At 27.1% G+C, this 17,921-nt stretch overlaps 2 protein-coding genes across 2 annotated transcripts in view; one reads left to right on the top strand and one right to left on the bottom strand.

The window, feature by feature from the left end:
- Positions 1 to 5,479, bottom strand: part of LOC129974159 (uncharacterized) — a 31,039-nt gene extending 25,560 nt beyond the window's left edge. The window contains exons 1-4 of the mRNA XM_056087540.1: positions 5,274 to 5,479; positions 3,410 to 3,551; positions 3,151 to 3,264; positions 396 to 450 (exon numbers count right to left, since the gene is read on the bottom strand). Of these exons, the coding sequence (XP_055943515.1) occupies positions 396 to 450; positions 3,151 to 3,264; positions 3,410 to 3,551; positions 5,274 to 5,339 (377 nt within the window). The 5' untranslated portion in view covers positions 5,340 to 5,479. The remainder of the gene's footprint in view (positions 1 to 395; positions 451 to 3,150; positions 3,265 to 3,409; positions 3,552 to 5,273) is intronic.
- Positions 5,480 to 5,885: 406 nt separating this feature from the next.
- On the top strand, positions 5,886 to 17,735 carry LOC129981138 (NIF3-like protein 1). Its single transcript, XM_056091835.1, has 6 exons — positions 5,886 to 6,194; positions 10,541 to 10,787; positions 14,545 to 14,677; positions 15,671 to 15,794; positions 16,182 to 16,320; positions 17,444 to 17,735. Exons 1-6 carry the CDS (start codon positions 5,940 to 5,942, stop codon positions 17,707 to 17,709), a joined length of 1,164 nt encoding a protein of 387 aa, XP_055947810.1. The 5' UTR covers positions 5,886 to 5,939; the 3' UTR covers positions 17,710 to 17,735.
- The last annotated feature ends 186 nt before the right edge of the window (positions 17,736 to 17,921 follow it).

A 17,921-nucleotide genomic window follows, 5' to 3' on the forward strand; every position in this document is an offset into this window, starting at 1 on the left:
ATTAAGATTAAAAAGTAATAAAATTCATGTAGATTGATTTTAACCTAGAACTCCAAATGTGTTATATCCATATATTTCTGTCATTTTTTTAAATAAGAACATACAATAACATTGAACTATAAAAAAAATTATTTTCCAAATTGCCTTTACTGAATAGAATTAAGGTTAACAATTTCAAATTCTAGAAATTTAATTTCAGGTTTAGAATTAAACAGAAATAAAAAAATTTAAAATAAATTATTCCAATGGAAATTATGCAATTGTCATTGAGATTAGATTTCTTCGCTTACAGTATTTAATAAAGAAAGTCATGAAATTCTGCTTATTCTTTTAAATATAGATTTCAAAACCATGTAAAATATATAATATTTATGAAAATAAAATTTAAACGTTACCTGTGGATTTTTAAAACCATTTCTTTCCCATCCTTATCAGCAACTAAAAATATATCTAAAAAAAGGTAATGCAAATAAATAAAATACATATCAAAAATTCCATAAAAGTTGTGTTATACTTCATGGCACACTATTTCTAGTAAAACTGATCTTTAAAAATGTTAATAAGCAAATGCAATATTGGAATTTTCAAGTAGTTTTTAGAAAAATTAGAATTTATACTCAATATTAAAAACTGGGAACTGAGTAATAATTTCTTTCAACTTAAAAAAAAAAAAAAAAAGACAAATCTTTTAAACTGACATTTTTTGCAGCTGATTCAACATTTCATATTCATCACTCATATTTGACAAATCTAAACATATTGAGTTATAGCTTTAATAAAGATATAACACATAAAGCTTTGGAAAAAACTGAGGAATTTTTAAATATCATCCACTCAATTAGGCTACATCAGTCAGAAATTGAGACAGACTTATAGCTAAGTTAAAAAAAAAAAAAAAAAAAAAAAAAAAAAAATTAAGAATATAAATGTTTAAATAATGATCTAAAAATTCAGACCTGATGTATTCACAGCCAGCAGATAATGACAAAAATTCAACATAATAAGGAAAAAGAAAGCACATAGAAATTAAAGCAGCAAAACCACTAATTTTGCATATATTTCTCATTAATTTCCAATGCCTCAACGTTAATTCTAATAAATTTTAAAAATTATAGCAATATTGACTACGTCAAGACATTACATTTCAAAGTCATGGCTTATTCAAATCATTTTCAAATTTATAGAGCATTTTTTTGTAAAATGATAAATTTTAATATAACAGTAACAATATTAACAAAAATTTAATATAACAGAATAGTTATAAAAACATTAAATACGTTAAAATATAAAAGATTTCAGATAGATAACACTTAAAGCATGTAATCTTAATTCTATTTTTATTAATATAAAAAGCTTACGTGGACACAAAATCAAGCCGAATTTGTTAATCGCCGTTTGGCATCACTTCAACTTTGCCCGGGAACAACACACAGTTTGATAAGATTTCAAGCGAATGCTATTCTTGCACCAGTTTGAAAATTTTTAAAACAAAAAAAAATTAACAGTCAAAAAATGGACAAAAATTTTTACGATGGGTGTAAGTCGTGCCATATTGATTTTAAAATGAAATCTTTGAAAACGAGAAGACAGGTCGAATGAAAATGCTCAAGAATCACTCAGATCCAGTCGAAATGAATGAGATAAGATTAAACGTTTATGTGTACGGAGCAAAGTTTCTGAACAGGAGAATAGTTGTGGGACTATGTCAGGACTCTGTTCTTTTTGCCAGACATGTCATTGGATAAAAGATATAAATTCAATTGGCAAATATACGAAAAACTGTCATGATAAAAAGAATTTGTTTTGGAACATCTGTTGAATGCACCAGAAATATTGAGACTTACTGATCAGTGATTTAATCGAAAGAAAAAACTATCGGAAGCATAAAGAGACTATAATTCTGCTTTAGCTTTTGCTTCCATGGGAGTTCAAATTAAATCTTCTCCTGGAACAGGGCCATATTATTATAGGATTCATGGTCAAATATACCACATGGTTTCTCCTTTATACAGTAGTCATAACAAATCAGGTTATGGTCAGTTATATGTGTTTGATACCAGTATAGCCACTGAAAAATGCGTGGAGAGAAATGAAGGATGTTTGCTCTCTGCGACGGAAAGATTGGATTCTACGTTGAGAGCAATCAATCCTTTCATCGATTGTTATCTGCATATGCATCATATAATTGAACAAAATCCTGCTACAAATATCAGGGTAGATATTTGTAGCAAATATTAGATATACGTAGATATAACCAACTTATTAAAAAACAGAAATTGCAGCGATATTTGTAGAAGAAAATGGCGAACTACCTACTAAACGAGACATCTGTATTTATCCTGTAGGCAATAGCTTCAAAAATATTTCTCCATTAAACCAATGTTGTCATCCCATGGACTATCTCTTGCTGTTTCCAAGAAGAGAATTAGGTTCAATTTTTGAGTGTATTTTTTGCCTTACATTTTTTTCTTTCATTGTTTTATCATATTTTGGAATGGACTGAATTTGAATATAGCTGCTTTCAGATAATTTATTTTTTTGTAAATATGAAATACTTATTCTGTTTCTGTAGTGTAGCTTCCAAATTTGAACAATTGTGTGAAAAGCACAATTATTATTATTATTATTATTATTATTTTGTAAATATCAAATTTTTTTTATAGTTTATATGGTATAGTTCCAAAATTCGAAAAATTGTGAGAAAAGCACATTTTTTTTTAAATTGTTTCTTTGATGAATGTATATAGTTATTTAAATGAAAAGTTATTTGTGTTTACAAAGAACTTGGATGCAGGTGATTTTTGTAAGTGTACTTTTTGCTTTACATTTTTTATTTCTTTTATTGTTTTATCACATTTTGGAATAAGTTGGTCTGAATATATCTGTTACTAGACTAAAGTGGTTTAGCAAGCGAGCTTGGATTACGTAGCGATCCGAGAGAAACTGCAGTAGCAGTTCTTGGGGGTAGGCGAGCATAAGCGAGCAAGAGATGGAGTCCCTTAGTTTTTATTATTCCATTAACAGTAAATAAGTAAACTATGACATTCATTATAACACATAACAGAAATAAAAATTCTGGCCTGCAAAGAAGTCAGATAATAAAAAAATGAATTTTAAAACATATTTTGTTAGAAATTTCAAATTATTTACCAGATTCTTTGCCAGTTCCAACTTGATTTCCCACAGAAAAAATTACATCTTTAGAAGCCAATGCTCTCAGTGCTAAATAATCATAGCCAGCATTTGTAAGTCTATACCCATCATCTAAAATACAATTTTGAGTTTATCAAATAATGCTATTTTTATTATTTGCATAATTACTTCAAAGGCTTTAATTATTTTGAGAACTGAGCCAAAATATAAACTGAAATAATAAACTGTTACCTCTAAAATATAATAATCAACTTACACCTTTTCCCTCTTTCATATGCTACAAGTCTATGCCTAGTAAGGTTCATTAACCGTTTATGACATCCACCATGCTTAAAATTTGCTATAGAAGCAACTAAAGGGCCAGGAACAAGTTCATGATTCTTCATTCCCATTTCAACCTACAAAAATACGATCAAAACAAAGAAATGTTTACAATAAAAGTTTTACATAATGCAATTTATAAAACAAATTTCATATATACAGAATAATGTTTAAAAAATCCAATGTTTTCAATACGTCTGAAAACCTGTGGAGTCGATGAATAAGCCAAAATTAATAGTTATCTTTGTTCACTAGCACGAAAGCAAGGGAAGGGGGAACGGGCTATTCTGTAGATGATTGTCAAAGTTTATACACTCACATATATAAAGTATTGCTACAAAATTATATTTAAAACTAACTTTTAAAAATTTATTCAACTAAACAAATATTGGACAAATAAAAGAGATTTCATTCAAATTTTATATGGATTATGCTACTGTCAATCTTATGAATATCTATGAAATGAAAGATATATTTTCAACTTTAATATGTTTATTTGGTACTTATCAGTTGTAACAGCAACCAAAAAGCGCCAAACAAAATTTCACCAATTTAGCGATTTCAATAGTCAAGCTATATAGCATGCGATTTGCACGCTCCAAATTTTTCATAACAAATAATAATGCATTTGAATGTATTTTTACAATAGGGCAAAAAAATTTTCTTGCCATTTTTTGGTTACTGTTAAAATTTAATTGTACCATTTATATGAAGTGGTCAGTTTGAAAATAATCTGAATATAATATTTTTTGAAATATCTAAAATTAAGAATAGCAATTTGTTCAAGTGATTAAAAAAGATCAAGCAAATATATTTACTTTAAATTCATTAAGTTACCATTAATTTAGGAAATATATTTGAAAATATAATTAGTCCATCTCGAGCTTCAAATTTGTATTTTTAAAGTACAGAGATACAAATATAAGATTAATAACTCAGGAAAAAAAAATTTAAATACTTTTATTTATACCAAAATCAAAATATGAAATAATTTTAATTAAAATATTTAAAAATGTTAGAAATAAATAAAAATGTAGTTTAATCAATTAATAAAATAATTTTATAAAGGAAATCCATAATATAATTAAGAATTAAACTAATTTAGCAACAAATGCAAATAGCTCTAAAATTTATTACAAGAGTGTCGTGCTAAAAATCTTCCACGAAATCTAAATCTATCAAGTCATCACATGTGACAATTTATAGCAACTTATAAAGTCTGCAAAAAATTTCTTTCTTTTAAGAGAAAATATATTAACATGACTATTAAATTCTTTATGCATGCTATATTGCGATTATGTAAATATTTATAAACCACAAATAAATGTATGTTATTTGCTGTCTATCACAAAATCCTTAAAAGGTCTCATGTTATTTCTTATATAATGAAAATGAACTATTTTTTCCTGTCATATACACGTTAAATACACTATATATACTTTTTTTTTATTTCAAAGAACCTCATTCTCATTCACAGTTTCCTATAACTACTTTAAATAACAACTTTTTAAAATCTATTTTAAGCATTCTTTAATCAATTTAATTCATAAAAAAATATCTTGTTATTTCGAAAGTATCTCTATCTCTGTATTCAGAGTATTCCTATCCTCAGATCCTAAAACATCAAAATAAAACTTTTTAAATTTTATAAAATAGAAACAGTATGTATAATTTCATTACTTTAAATATTAAGAAGAGTACCAGATAACTAATCTTTCAATAGCAAATGTGTTCAAAATATGAAAAATGAGAGGTAAATTGTTAAAATAATTATTGCTCATAATATTAAAACAACTTACAGCAGCTAGTGCTCTGAAATCTTCACGAGTAAGATATCGTAAAATTGAGACATTCAATTTCCCCATTATTACAAAGAAATAAGTTCAAATCATGAAATAAAATCAAAGTTTATACGTAGCTTCAGAATGTTACAGAACGAAGAATTGTTCAAGAATATCTTTATTGACTTTCGTAATACACGTGAAGATTGAAAGAAGGATGGAGGTTTGTTTTCCGGCGTATGCTGCCGAACGGGTTCTTAATTTGTACCGGGTTAACAAATTCAAAACGAATTCTAACGAATATCATAAGAAATTTAAAATCTGCCAGAAAAGACTCGAGAATACAGAAATGGAAACAATAATCAAAATAATTTTTTACCCTCAGATTATAACAGCAATGGGCAAAATTCATTAAAAAATATATAATGTATTGCTATTTTGATGAAGTTTATCAATTTCTTGATTCTTCGTTGTTTTCAAAATTTAAAAGATAAAATTGTTAAAATAAAGAATTGGCTACAAAGAGTTCATAATTTTTTTAGCATTTCACATAAAAACAATAGATTTTTAAACAAATTGTAATTGATTTAAAGTTTTGACTTAAGGAAATGGCATCAAATCTAAATGTTTTCTTGCTATTGACTTGCAATGAGTTGAAACTGTTTACTATTAGAAACATTTGTTATGATAATATATAGACTATTGAATTGTACAATAATATCATTATTTTCTTTATCGAAAAGATCTTGTTTACTTTTGAAAAATAACAAAATTCTTTTTCTCAATATAAAACACGACTTTCAAAGTAAACTTTGTAAATACTACACAACTATGGATTTATCTAATATAATAAAATCTTTTGAAACGTTAGTGCCTAAGCACTTAGCCGAGAAGTGGGATAATACAGGTTTATTGGTCGAACCTCTGCAAAATGCCATCGTGAGTGTACATATATGCATTAAAATTAGTCATTGCTCATTTTAGTAAATATTTTGTTGTGTTTGTTGTTCGGAAAAGTGAAAATATTTCTTAATCTTCTAGCAGGCGCACTTTCTATACTAGCATGAAAGGTCGCACCTATTTCCTAAATACGCAATTATAAAATATAATTTTTTAAGACTTTAATTAAAAAAATTGTTTAAGTCTAATATAATTTTTTTTTATTCGATGACACGTCATTCTCTTCTCCAAAACAAACTTAGTCTTGCTTTTTATTCCTACACTTTCAACTAAAGTAAAATGCTATTTGCTTAACAAATTAATTCATTTTCCCGCTTTCATAAATAATTCCTTCTAAATAGTTTTGTTTTATAGTTTAATGAATAAATAATGTAACTGTGGATTTCTACTATATTATTTCTAAACACATTTAATTTTTAAAAACAACTAAGAAAAGTATGTATAGCAAAAACTTGAATCAATAATCACACATTATCTCTGAAATACAAACAACATATGCACAGAGTTCTATTAATTCCTTGAATTTCAAATATTGACCAACAATTTGGCAAAAGGAGGTTCAAGAATATTTTAAATCATGCTTTCATACTGTTCATCGTAAAAAGTTATTGAACGGAATTCTTTTGTGGCGTATTCTTCATATATTCTTTCCTGCTAGAAGGTTAATATGTAAGCTAGAAGATTTGGATTCTAATTGCTTGTACTGACTAATTTTATACCAAGTAATCATTCAGTATATTACAAAATAGTAAAAGATGCCCAATAGATTCAGTAATTTACTTGAATGAAATTTCTAAGGTATTCACTTTAGAAATTGGATCATTTGTTGATTATTTAATTCATAACATTTAATAACTTTTAAAAAAGTTAAGCAAGATTGCATAGTAAAAAAAAAAAAAAAAAAAAAAAAAAAAATGCATTTATAATGATGCATTTTGTGAGTAATTTTTCTGCCACTGAGCTTATGAAAAAGTACTAAACACTTCCATTAAAAGAAAATCAAGAAATTTAAAAAGAGGCTACATTTAAAAATCTTCTGAATGCGAAAAATTAATGTTATATTTCTGAAATATTAGTGAGAATCATTTTTTAATTATTGGGCTTTTCTTTTTGTGATCTGGAAAATAAATTCATGATATTTGCTGTTGGCTGACCAAAAAGTTTCGGAGTTTATTTTCCTCACTTCCTCCCTTGTACTGGAACTCTGAAAATAAAATTCTGTATATTCATTGTATTCATGGCCTTGCTTCAGGTTTTTAATTCTTATGGCAGAGGCAGTAATGATTACCTTCATTACGAAGTAATCAGTGATGAAACATTCTCATCTGATTTCACATGTATTTTTGACAGAGTACTTGAAGCCATTTCTTCAAATACTGATGACCCATTTTTCCCTTTTTATCTATATAATATGTGTAAGTTAATAGAACAATAATTGTGCATTTTAAAATTTTGGAAAGAAAATGTCACAGTTGAAATTATTTCTTCAGTAAATTAGTAATACCAGTATTTTTTTTCTAACAATGTATCTTCTTCTGCAATTGATAAAGTGAGTGCAGGCATAAGAAAGGACAGATTAGTGAAAGATTCATATTCTACAAAAGCAATATTCAACTACATTATATTGTCAGTAGCTTGTTTTAAAAGTTTTGGAATGCATAATGAATGCAGTAAATTTTGCATCAGTAAAAAATGTTGTTTTGGCAGAGAACAAGTAAATGTGAAAAATGAATTATGTTCTGTATTGTACTTTCATCAAGGAGAAAAAAAAGATGGTATCAACATGCAGTTTATAGATTTCCTAATCAAAATCCTTTATTCGGTTTCAATACTATTCATCTTAAAAAAATGAGATTGGAATGTTTCTTTTTAATTCTTTATTTGAAGACCATTAATTTAAAAAATATACTGAGTAAAAATTTTTGTTCTTTTACTTGATCAAGTATCTGTTGAAAGAGGATTGAACATTAGTTAAAATATTGAAGTGGGAAAGCGGAATGAAAAATATCCTGTTTCACAACTTGTAGTCTATGACCACATAAAGCAATTTGGTAGAATTACTTGGCAAACAATTTTAAAAAATTGGGAAAGTCAGCAATGTCTGCTATTCAAAATATTGCTTACTTTTAGGGAAACAGATGGCAAAAAGAATAGTTGTTAGTGACATAGAGAAAGTTACTCTGATTTCTTGATCTCTGTACAGAAAAAAAAAAAATTCTCTTAGAAAAGGAAATTGAATATAAAGCTAGTGCACTTACTTTATGACAAGACAGAAACTTTTCATTATTAAAAATTAAGTAGTTGGAAAAAGTTATTTATGAAAAAATTGAAAATATCTCCGAAGAGAAACAATCTAGATTTGTGTTCTTGACTTTTTTCAAGGAACTGGAAAGTTAATAACCATTTTTTTTCCTTATACTACTAACTGCAGTGTAATTAAATAATTTAAGATATGCAAGAAAGTCTTTTAATAAGGTTTTTCAAATGAAACTTGCCTAAAAAACACTCTAAATAACTTAATTTCAATATTGGTGAAAAAATATTCACTGATTCCTAGTAGTATTTTATGTGCATATTTGTATAAAACTGGATACTTAGTTAATACCCAATTTAATTTATTTCATTTGAATTGATTTAACAAAAAAATATTAAATCTTAAAAAAAAAGGTGCTTAAATAGTACTTATAGAATGCTTATTTTTTTAAATAAAATTTAATCTATACACACTGTAATATATATACTGAGGCTCAAGCAAGAAAATCAAATATTTTTTTTTATGTATTTTTTTATTTTAAATAATTTAATTTTAAATTAAAATAAAGAAAAATCAATTTTGTGTTTTGTAAGTTGGTTATAAAATATAAAAAATTTCTAAACTGAAAAGTTTTTGAAATATTTTAAGTAAATATATGTAGATTTTTATCTCAAAAAATTTAAAATACACCATTGAAATTAAATAATATTTCACATACAAGTCAATATTTTATTGCTTGTGCTTTAGCTTCTATAATATCCTCTATATTCCATGGTATTGAATTCAGCTAAATTTTTAGTGGTTTCTGAAGATATTTTATCCCATTCTTCTTTGCAGCGCTTCTTTTAATGGGCTTCGTTTCTAATTTTGTGTTTTTGTAATGCTATTTCAAGTATAGCCCATAGATTTTCTATGGCAGTAATTTTGGGAACTGTGGTGGTGGGCGTAACTGCTGTTTACAATGCAAAAGACACCATATTTGATGCTATGTGCCATGTTTGGGATAGTCGCCATGCTGGAATATGAAATTTCCTTCTAAGCCCAAATGTTTAGCACTTTCTTTAAGTTGCTATGAAGTTTATGCAAGTAAACCATGTGGTTCAAAATGCCATCTATAAAACTCAATTTTGTTACAATGAATGATATAGATAATATTTTCTATGTAAGTGCAATATTATACCAAAATAAATGTGCAGATGCAGCAAATTCTAAGCAAAAATATTGTTGCTAATAAAATATGTTCTACAATTTTGTTTAAATTAAGGAAAAAATTGTGTGACAACACAATGTATATTGTTTAAAAGATTATGATCTGAATAAGATGATCTTAAAGATTATGATCTTTTTAATAATATCTTCATAAATTATCAACAAACAATGATAAAACTGTGTTTAATTTTATATTTTTAATCATTATAAGTATATACATATTCACCTTAATTATTAGTAATAAATAGCACATATAAGACACAATTAATTGTAAAAAAATATTAAAGGATCCAAATACTGGTAAGTTTTTATAATAAAACATCATAAATAGCTTCTGTATTTGTAGTTTTTATCCATCTCACCGAAAACCATTAAAAAAATAATATGATTCTGCCCCTTGTTTTAATGGAGACAGGTGCTAAAATGACAGGAAAACTCCAGCATTTCCATGGGAAACCAAGACATCTGTTGGTCATGATGCTGGAAGAGGAATATGCCTTGCTAGTGTGGATGACACTATTAAATAATACAGGATCATGTGTCATCTTGGAACTACAGAATCGATGTTAATTGCTCCATGCATCTCTCATCATGTCAAAAATCTGCTGATATCATTCTTTTAATTTCAAAATTACAATTGTATTTTTTGTAATTACTATGTACAATTTGCAATTAATAATTAAATTTCCTTCTTTTTTACTCTTGCATACTTCCAAAAAAAAGCATAGTTGTTTCTTTTTTATATTCTTTTTATTTAAAAACATAATAGATATTTTTTTATTCATTTATGTAAAGAAGTATGTATTATATTCATTCTTTATACATAAAAAAGCTTTTCTTATATTTTTCATTTTCATTTTAGGTATCCACAATTTTTTTTACAAATGACTTGACTGAAAATGTTTTAAAAGAAGCTTTAGCTGTAGGAGCTAATCTGATAATATCATACCATCCACCTCTTTTCACTGCTTTTAAAACCCTTGGTTGTGAAAACTGGAAGGATCGTATAATAATGACATGTATCGCAAATAATATAGCCATATATTCACCTCATACTGCATGTGATGCTGTTGAAGGAGGAGTTAATGACTGGCTGTTGAAATGTTTTGGTAATAAATTCTGTAAAAAATTAATTTGGTAAATTTTTCATATAACTCTAAATTCTTAATTCACATTAGCTTTTCTATTATACATGTTTATAATGTTGTCATGCAATCATTTTCAAGAAAATGCAAACTTGATGCAAATTTTAATCTTGTAAGTGCAATTGGAACTGAAACTAAGGAATTGCTTGTGCAACTGTTAAAAATGTTTAAAGTTACTGCTGTTAGATTCCAAGAGATATGGGAAACCCCACGCTATTCAGAATTTGAAGTGGTTTTTATGTTTAAATGCAAGTAGTTTGAGAGGTAATTTTTAAAAATACTAATGATTTGAATTTATCAGATACCTGTGTGTATATATATATTTTGTTATAAATCTGTAATGTTGCTTCCCAGCACGGTTAATTCAATCAGTGGAAAGACAGTTTTACGCTGAGCTCTGTTTGATGCTGATCAGATGCCGAATGAATGGTCCCAGAGTTTGGTGACCATTTAGCGACAAAATAGATAATGCTGGAATCTTCCAGAATTTTGGCAATAGAGCCAATTGGAACTGAGATATGCCTGATTGTTCCAGAACCTTCTCTGCCCAGCTCCAAGAATTATAAAAGGCCAGCAGTCTGAGCGTGTGAGGAGTAGCCAGTCGTATAGTTGTGAGTCGGCAGTGGGATACATCTAAAGTGAGAAGACAGTAGAAAAATTACAATTATTTGGAGAGATCATAGAGAGTGGCTACATAGATTCCCTCCTGCTGCTGAATTCTGTCTGGCCTCTTTGTGTGCTGTGGTTGTTATTACTACCGATTACTACTTGTGGGTACTGTTTGTTGTAGTGTGATGCTGTATGTTGCCTGTCTAGGTCTCGGCTGTGTATTTGTTGTCTTTGTATTAGTGTCTTAGTGTTAATAAAGTCATCGCTTGTTACTAAAGGATTGTTTCCTTATCAACTAACAAATTGAAAGAACCCTGAATTTATAACAATATATACACACCCATAAACCATTAAATACATACAAATACTATAAAATAGTAAATAGTAATGAATAATAATATAAAATGAAATGAATAATAGTAAAGGAAATATAAATTAATGTAATAAAAGTCATGGAATACCTCCTAATGATGTGTTGGACTCCCTATTGCTGGTGAAATGCTGTGATTCAATTTGGTATAGACTCGACAAGTCGTTGGAAATCTCCTACAGAAATATTGAACCATGCTGCCTCCATAGACGTTCATAAAAGCATTGCCAGTGCACAAACTGACCTCTTGATTATATCCCATAAATGTTCAATGGGGCCAAATTATTTACTGTAATTGCCCAGAAAGTTATTCAGACTAGTCACAAACAGCTGTGGCCTGGTGACATGGCACATTGTTATCCATAAAAATTCCATCATTGATTGGTACATGAAATCTCTGAATGGTTACAAATGGTCTCCAGGTAGCTGATCATAAACATGGAATGAAGCCATTGATAATCAGTTCATTTGGATTAGAGGACCCAGTCCATTCCATGTAAAAGTAGATTACACCATTATGAATCTACCATCAGCACACACAGTGCCTTGCTGACAGCTTGGATCCATGGCTTCATAAAACCTGCGCCATACTCAAACTCTCCGTAAGCTCTTACAATTGGAAATCATCATTGACCTACACCAAAGTTTTCCAATCATCTAGGGTCCAACTAATATGGTCACGAGCCCAGGGGTGATGTTATGTTATTAGTAAAGGCACTTGAGGTAGTCTTTTGCTGCTATATCCCATTAAAGCCAAATTTCATTGCATGGTCCTATTGGCCACATCCGTCATATATCCCACATTGATTTCTGCAGGTATTTCAAGCAGTGTTTCTTATCTATTGACATTGACAATTCTATGCATACATCACTGGTCTTGGTCATTAAGTGTTGGCAGTCAGCTACTGCATTGTCTATAGTGGGAAGTTATATGTGAAATTGGGTATTTTTGGCACACTTTTGATACTGTTGATCTCAGAATGTTGAATTTTTTAAGGATTTCCTAATTGGAATGTCCCATATGCCTAACTCCAACTACCATTCCACATTCAAAGTTTGTTAGTTCCCATAAACACATCAGAAACCTTTTCATGTGAATGCACTTGAATAAAAATGGAAGTCCTGCCATTGCACTGCCCATTTATACATCTTAAATGCGATGTTACTACCATCTGCTTATTTGTATATTGCTATCTCATGACTTTTATCACCTCGATGTAGAAATAATTTTATGGGATATTACTCATCAAGATGGGAAATGCATTACTATATAAGGAATAATGTTTTTTGTTATATAATTATCAACAAATTAACATTAAAAAGTTGATCCTCCCATGCCCATTACCTCCCAGAAAATATTGCCATTATGAAATGAGCAATTCTAAATTAAATATATGCTTATAAAAATAATCAGAATTATTTCCAATATTTATTACCATCCATTTAAAATTACCATTCTTAACTTCTAATCACTTGAAAAGGAACAGCCCTTCCCTATTTTAGTAAAACCTAATCTTTAACCCATAATCTAAAGTTAAATATGATTTCATTTCAATAAAAATTGATTATTTGTGATTAAACTAATTTCTGATCAAATATTGATGTAATTATAATATATTTTGGGTTATTCATCAGAGATTACTGATGCCTTAGATGTTTTTCTGTAATGTTAGGTTCACTCATTTTAGTTAGTTAATTTTAAAATTAATGTATAAATGTAAAGTTACTAATTTTAAATAAAGTAATTAAATTTCTTTATTTTTATTTTTGTTAAAAAAAAATATTTACACTTTTATGATAAGCCAAGTGAGCAAGCAAATGCACTAAAACTTTTATAATTTTCTTTCAACTATTTACCTTAATTTTTGTGGCAATAGATTTGTAAAACTATTATTTTTGTAGAATAAAAACTCAGTTAACTGGAAAATACCTTGGTGTTATTTAAATCTGATTAGAAAGGAATCATTTCAAAGATTAAGGAATTGGTTAAATTTCTTGAAAGCAAATCATAGCACTATCCTGCTTTGCTAATTCTGTATTTAATGAATAAGATATATAATAGCTATGTTTTGAAAATATTAAATGCTTGTATTGTATAATTTTCTTTTTATTTTGCATATTTTGAACTATCATTGGAGTATTTTTAAATGTATTTATAAATTTGGTGAAACTAAAAATGAATATGAAAAAATAAGGGAAGGAGATGGAAATTGACTAAAAAATACTTGAGGACAAAGTATAATTATTTGTTTAAAAAATTTCACTGTCATAAATGAGCAAAACTTAGTCATCTTAGCATAACATTAAAATATCATGTATATATAGATGCCCAACAACAACACTTCCTCATTCTCTCAATTTTAAGAAAAAAATGTTGCAGTTAATTTACCTAAACTACAGATATGCCTTGAAGAGTTTTGAAACTTATCAAAAACATTATCTATACATTAATGTATTGTATATATAATATTTTATGCAATTTATTGTTTCCTATTGGAGTCTCAAGATATTGAATGTCATATTATAGATTTTAATTTTTTTTTTTTTTTTTTTTTTTTTACATAGATTTAACAAATGTCTCACCTATTAAACAATCTGCTGATGTGAACAGCAAAACATTATTTATACATTAATGTATTGTATATATAATATTTTATGCAATTTATTGTTTCCTATTGGAGTCTCAAGATATTGAATGTCATATTATAGATTTTAATATATATATATATTTTTTTTACATAGATTTAATAAATGTCTCACCTATTAAACAATCTGCTGATGTGAACAGTCATATTATTGAATGCATTACCTTAGGTGATATTTCTTTTGATTCCCTATTAGACAGAGGTGCAGAATTTGAAGTTTTATTGACAAGGTAAAATTCAAACAGTTGTTAATTTACCTCATTCTAATAAATAGAAAATGCTTTGAATTATTAAAATTCTTTAAACAGCAAATGAAAATATAATTTTCATATTATGGTAAATCAAAAAACTTTTATTAGTTTAATGCATTTTACATTCCCCCCTCCCCTCAGTTTGTTTGTTTTCTTATCTTTGAACCACCCATTTATTTTGATTAAATTAATAACAATGTTCAGAAATGATGTTCTAATAAGTAATCAAAATTTGCTAATGAAATTTTAAGAAAAATATGCAAATACTCTGTTAATTAACTGAGCTTAACAAAAGTAGAGGATTAATTATTAAAATTATGTTGATTTGTTTCATTTTTCAGAAATATAAAGATATAAAAAAATTACTTGTTGATATAGTCATCAAATTACTCAGTGCTTTTTGAAATTAATCATAATAATAAGAGAAAGGGGAAAAGATTATTTTGGAAGATAAATTATCCTTTTCTTGTATGAATTTATCTTATTCTGATTTTCTTCAGTTGAATATTTCACTCTGTGATCATCTAAGTTGCATATTACAGTATTAAGGCTTGAAAACAGGAGACAGCAACCATTGTTGTTACACATCCCGACCTCATATTTTCAACTTACGATTAATACTCTCTGTTCTGTTCATTCAAATATAAAAATAAACCGGTTATTGTTTTTACTATAAATGAATTTTAATTCAGTTCATATATATGAAAGTATTTCAATGATATTCTCTTATAAAATGGAGTATAAGTATATTTAAATTTTCAAAATTATTTTCCTTTAGTTCTAAGGTAATGAAATGATTTTAGATGAAAAAATATAATTTTCCTTAGAACAACTTCAGCCAAAATATTTAAATAATTTTGTACATTTGCTTATCTATAGAGAAATGTAATACATATAAAGTTTTCAAGTATTTATAAAAGGATATATTTCTCAAATAAGGCCATATATATTTTTCTGTAATGTCTTTTCCAGCTGCTATGGAGATAAGAAATGTTTCAAAATTCTAACCAACTCAAAATATTCTGCTATGGTCTCTCAAATACTTTTAGCAAACTCTGCAGTTCTCACAGTTAATAGCAATCAATGCACACAACTAGTAAGTAATTCTGCATAAAGTTATATAGATTCACATTTTTTTTAAAGTATTAGTGTTATATTATTTTGTCCACAAATAAAAATGTTTTATTTCTTTATAAATTATAGTGAATGAATTTTTAGCTAAAAAAAAAACAATGCATGAAAGTTCTTAAGAAATCCTAAAATTATTAGATTTTGTTACAACAAAGTTTGAAAAAATTTAGTCGTACTTTCCAGATTAGTGCCTGGTATTACAATAAATGAAATTTGTGAGTTTCTATTTATATTAATTATTATTTTATAACTGTTCATGTTCTCTCTAAATACTGAGCAAAATAATTTATAAATATTGTTGACATATATTGCAGAAAAAAATTGATCAGTTTCTTCTTCCCTTCTGTTTCAGAAACATTCCGAGTTGACAGGTATGGGAAGAATAGGAAAAATGAAGAAACCTTTGAAATTAAGTGATTGCATCCAGTTAGTAAAAAGCCATTTAAAATTGAAAAACATTCGTTTTGCATTAGGAGTTGATTGTACACTTGGTAAGTTTTACATATAGAATTATAACAGTATTTCCATATTATAATTATGATCTTGATATACATTTTGTTTTTTAGTCCACAAAATGAAACAAATTTTGCAAGCGGTGTTCTAATACTATAATTTATGAATAACTTTTTTTGTATTTTTAAGCATTTTTTTTTGTACTTAAAGTGAATTATCTGACATAACAATGGAACAAGCCAAATAAATACAATATTCTACAAAAAATCAGATACTTCTGTAATTATAAGTTCAAAATACTTAAAGAAAAAAAAAAAGAAAAAGCTAAACACGAAGTTGGCATATTATTTTTGATACTACATAAACTATCAGTTAAACCTACAAGGTTTGTTCCGTTTTGTTTCTTTCTTTTTTGCTTCTATACATTCTGTTGAATTGCTTTAAAAATTTATTATCACTACTTCGATCATCACTCTCTTAAAAAGAATATTTGATGAATGATTTCAACCACATTAGATTAAGGCCTAACTTCTAAATCATTATAAAAATAAACACACACACACATTGAGGTCAGCTTTAATTGATCTCAAAAGAGTAATTTTTTTCCAATTATTATAAACTTCTGAATTAACTTCTTAAAACTATACAAAATAAAAATTATTTCATGTGCTGAAAGAAATCTGACTGTAAGAAAGCGAATTCTTATAAGAGAATTGTAACTAATTCAGATATTTGTCATTTCTGGAATATGAATAATCTATTAGAACTTGATTAATAAATAATATGAATTAGATCTGACCTACCTTACATATAATGAAAACCAGTAGTTTATTTCTTCTTTCCCTCATCTATCTAATCCTTGTATTGAATTATTCTTTCAATTCAGTTTGCTTTTTAACTTATTCAAATTTATTATCAATCAAAACTTCTAATATTTCTATACAGTCAATTTTTTATAATTTAATATATAGTATAGATATTTACTTACAATTAAAAATTAAATGCACTTTTTTCTTCAGTTTTGGAATAAATAACATTTATTAATTAATATGATATTTATCACCTACAAATGATTTAAAATTGTTTTACAATGCAGAAATAAATTTTTAAAAACAATAGTTTTATTAATAAATATTTTTGAATTAAATTTCTTTTACATAGATACAACAATAACCACTGTAGCTGTCTGTGCTGGTTCAGGAGGTAGTTTATTAAAAGGTCTTCCTGCAGATTTGTACATCACTGGAGAAATGTCGCATCATGAGCTGCTAGATGCTATTCACAGAAAAACAAGTGTGATTTTATGTGAGCATAGTAATTCAGAAAGAGGATATTTAGTAGAATTGGTTGACCAACTGCGTCCCATGCTAAAAGGAATTAATCTCATTGTATCTGAAGTTGATAAAGATCCAATTGCCATTATTTGATAATAAAATATCTTCAGATGTTTGAATTTATATTGAAATAATTTTTTTAAGGCAGTGTAAAAAAAAAAATATTTTTTAATGTAGCTTAGATTTTTAACTGTAAGATAAATTTATTAATTTTATACTGTAGCATTAGATTTAATGATTGCCCCTTATTCGAATGATACTTACTTCATCCATCGAATTAAGTTATTTATAGATATTTCCATATG

This window comes from Argiope bruennichi, chromosome 1 (genome assembly GCF_947563725.1).
Source record: "Argiope bruennichi chromosome 1, qqArgBrue1.1, whole genome shotgun sequence".
NCBI classification, from domain to species: domain Eukaryota; kingdom Metazoa; phylum Arthropoda; class Arachnida; order Araneae; family Araneidae; genus Argiope; species Argiope bruennichi.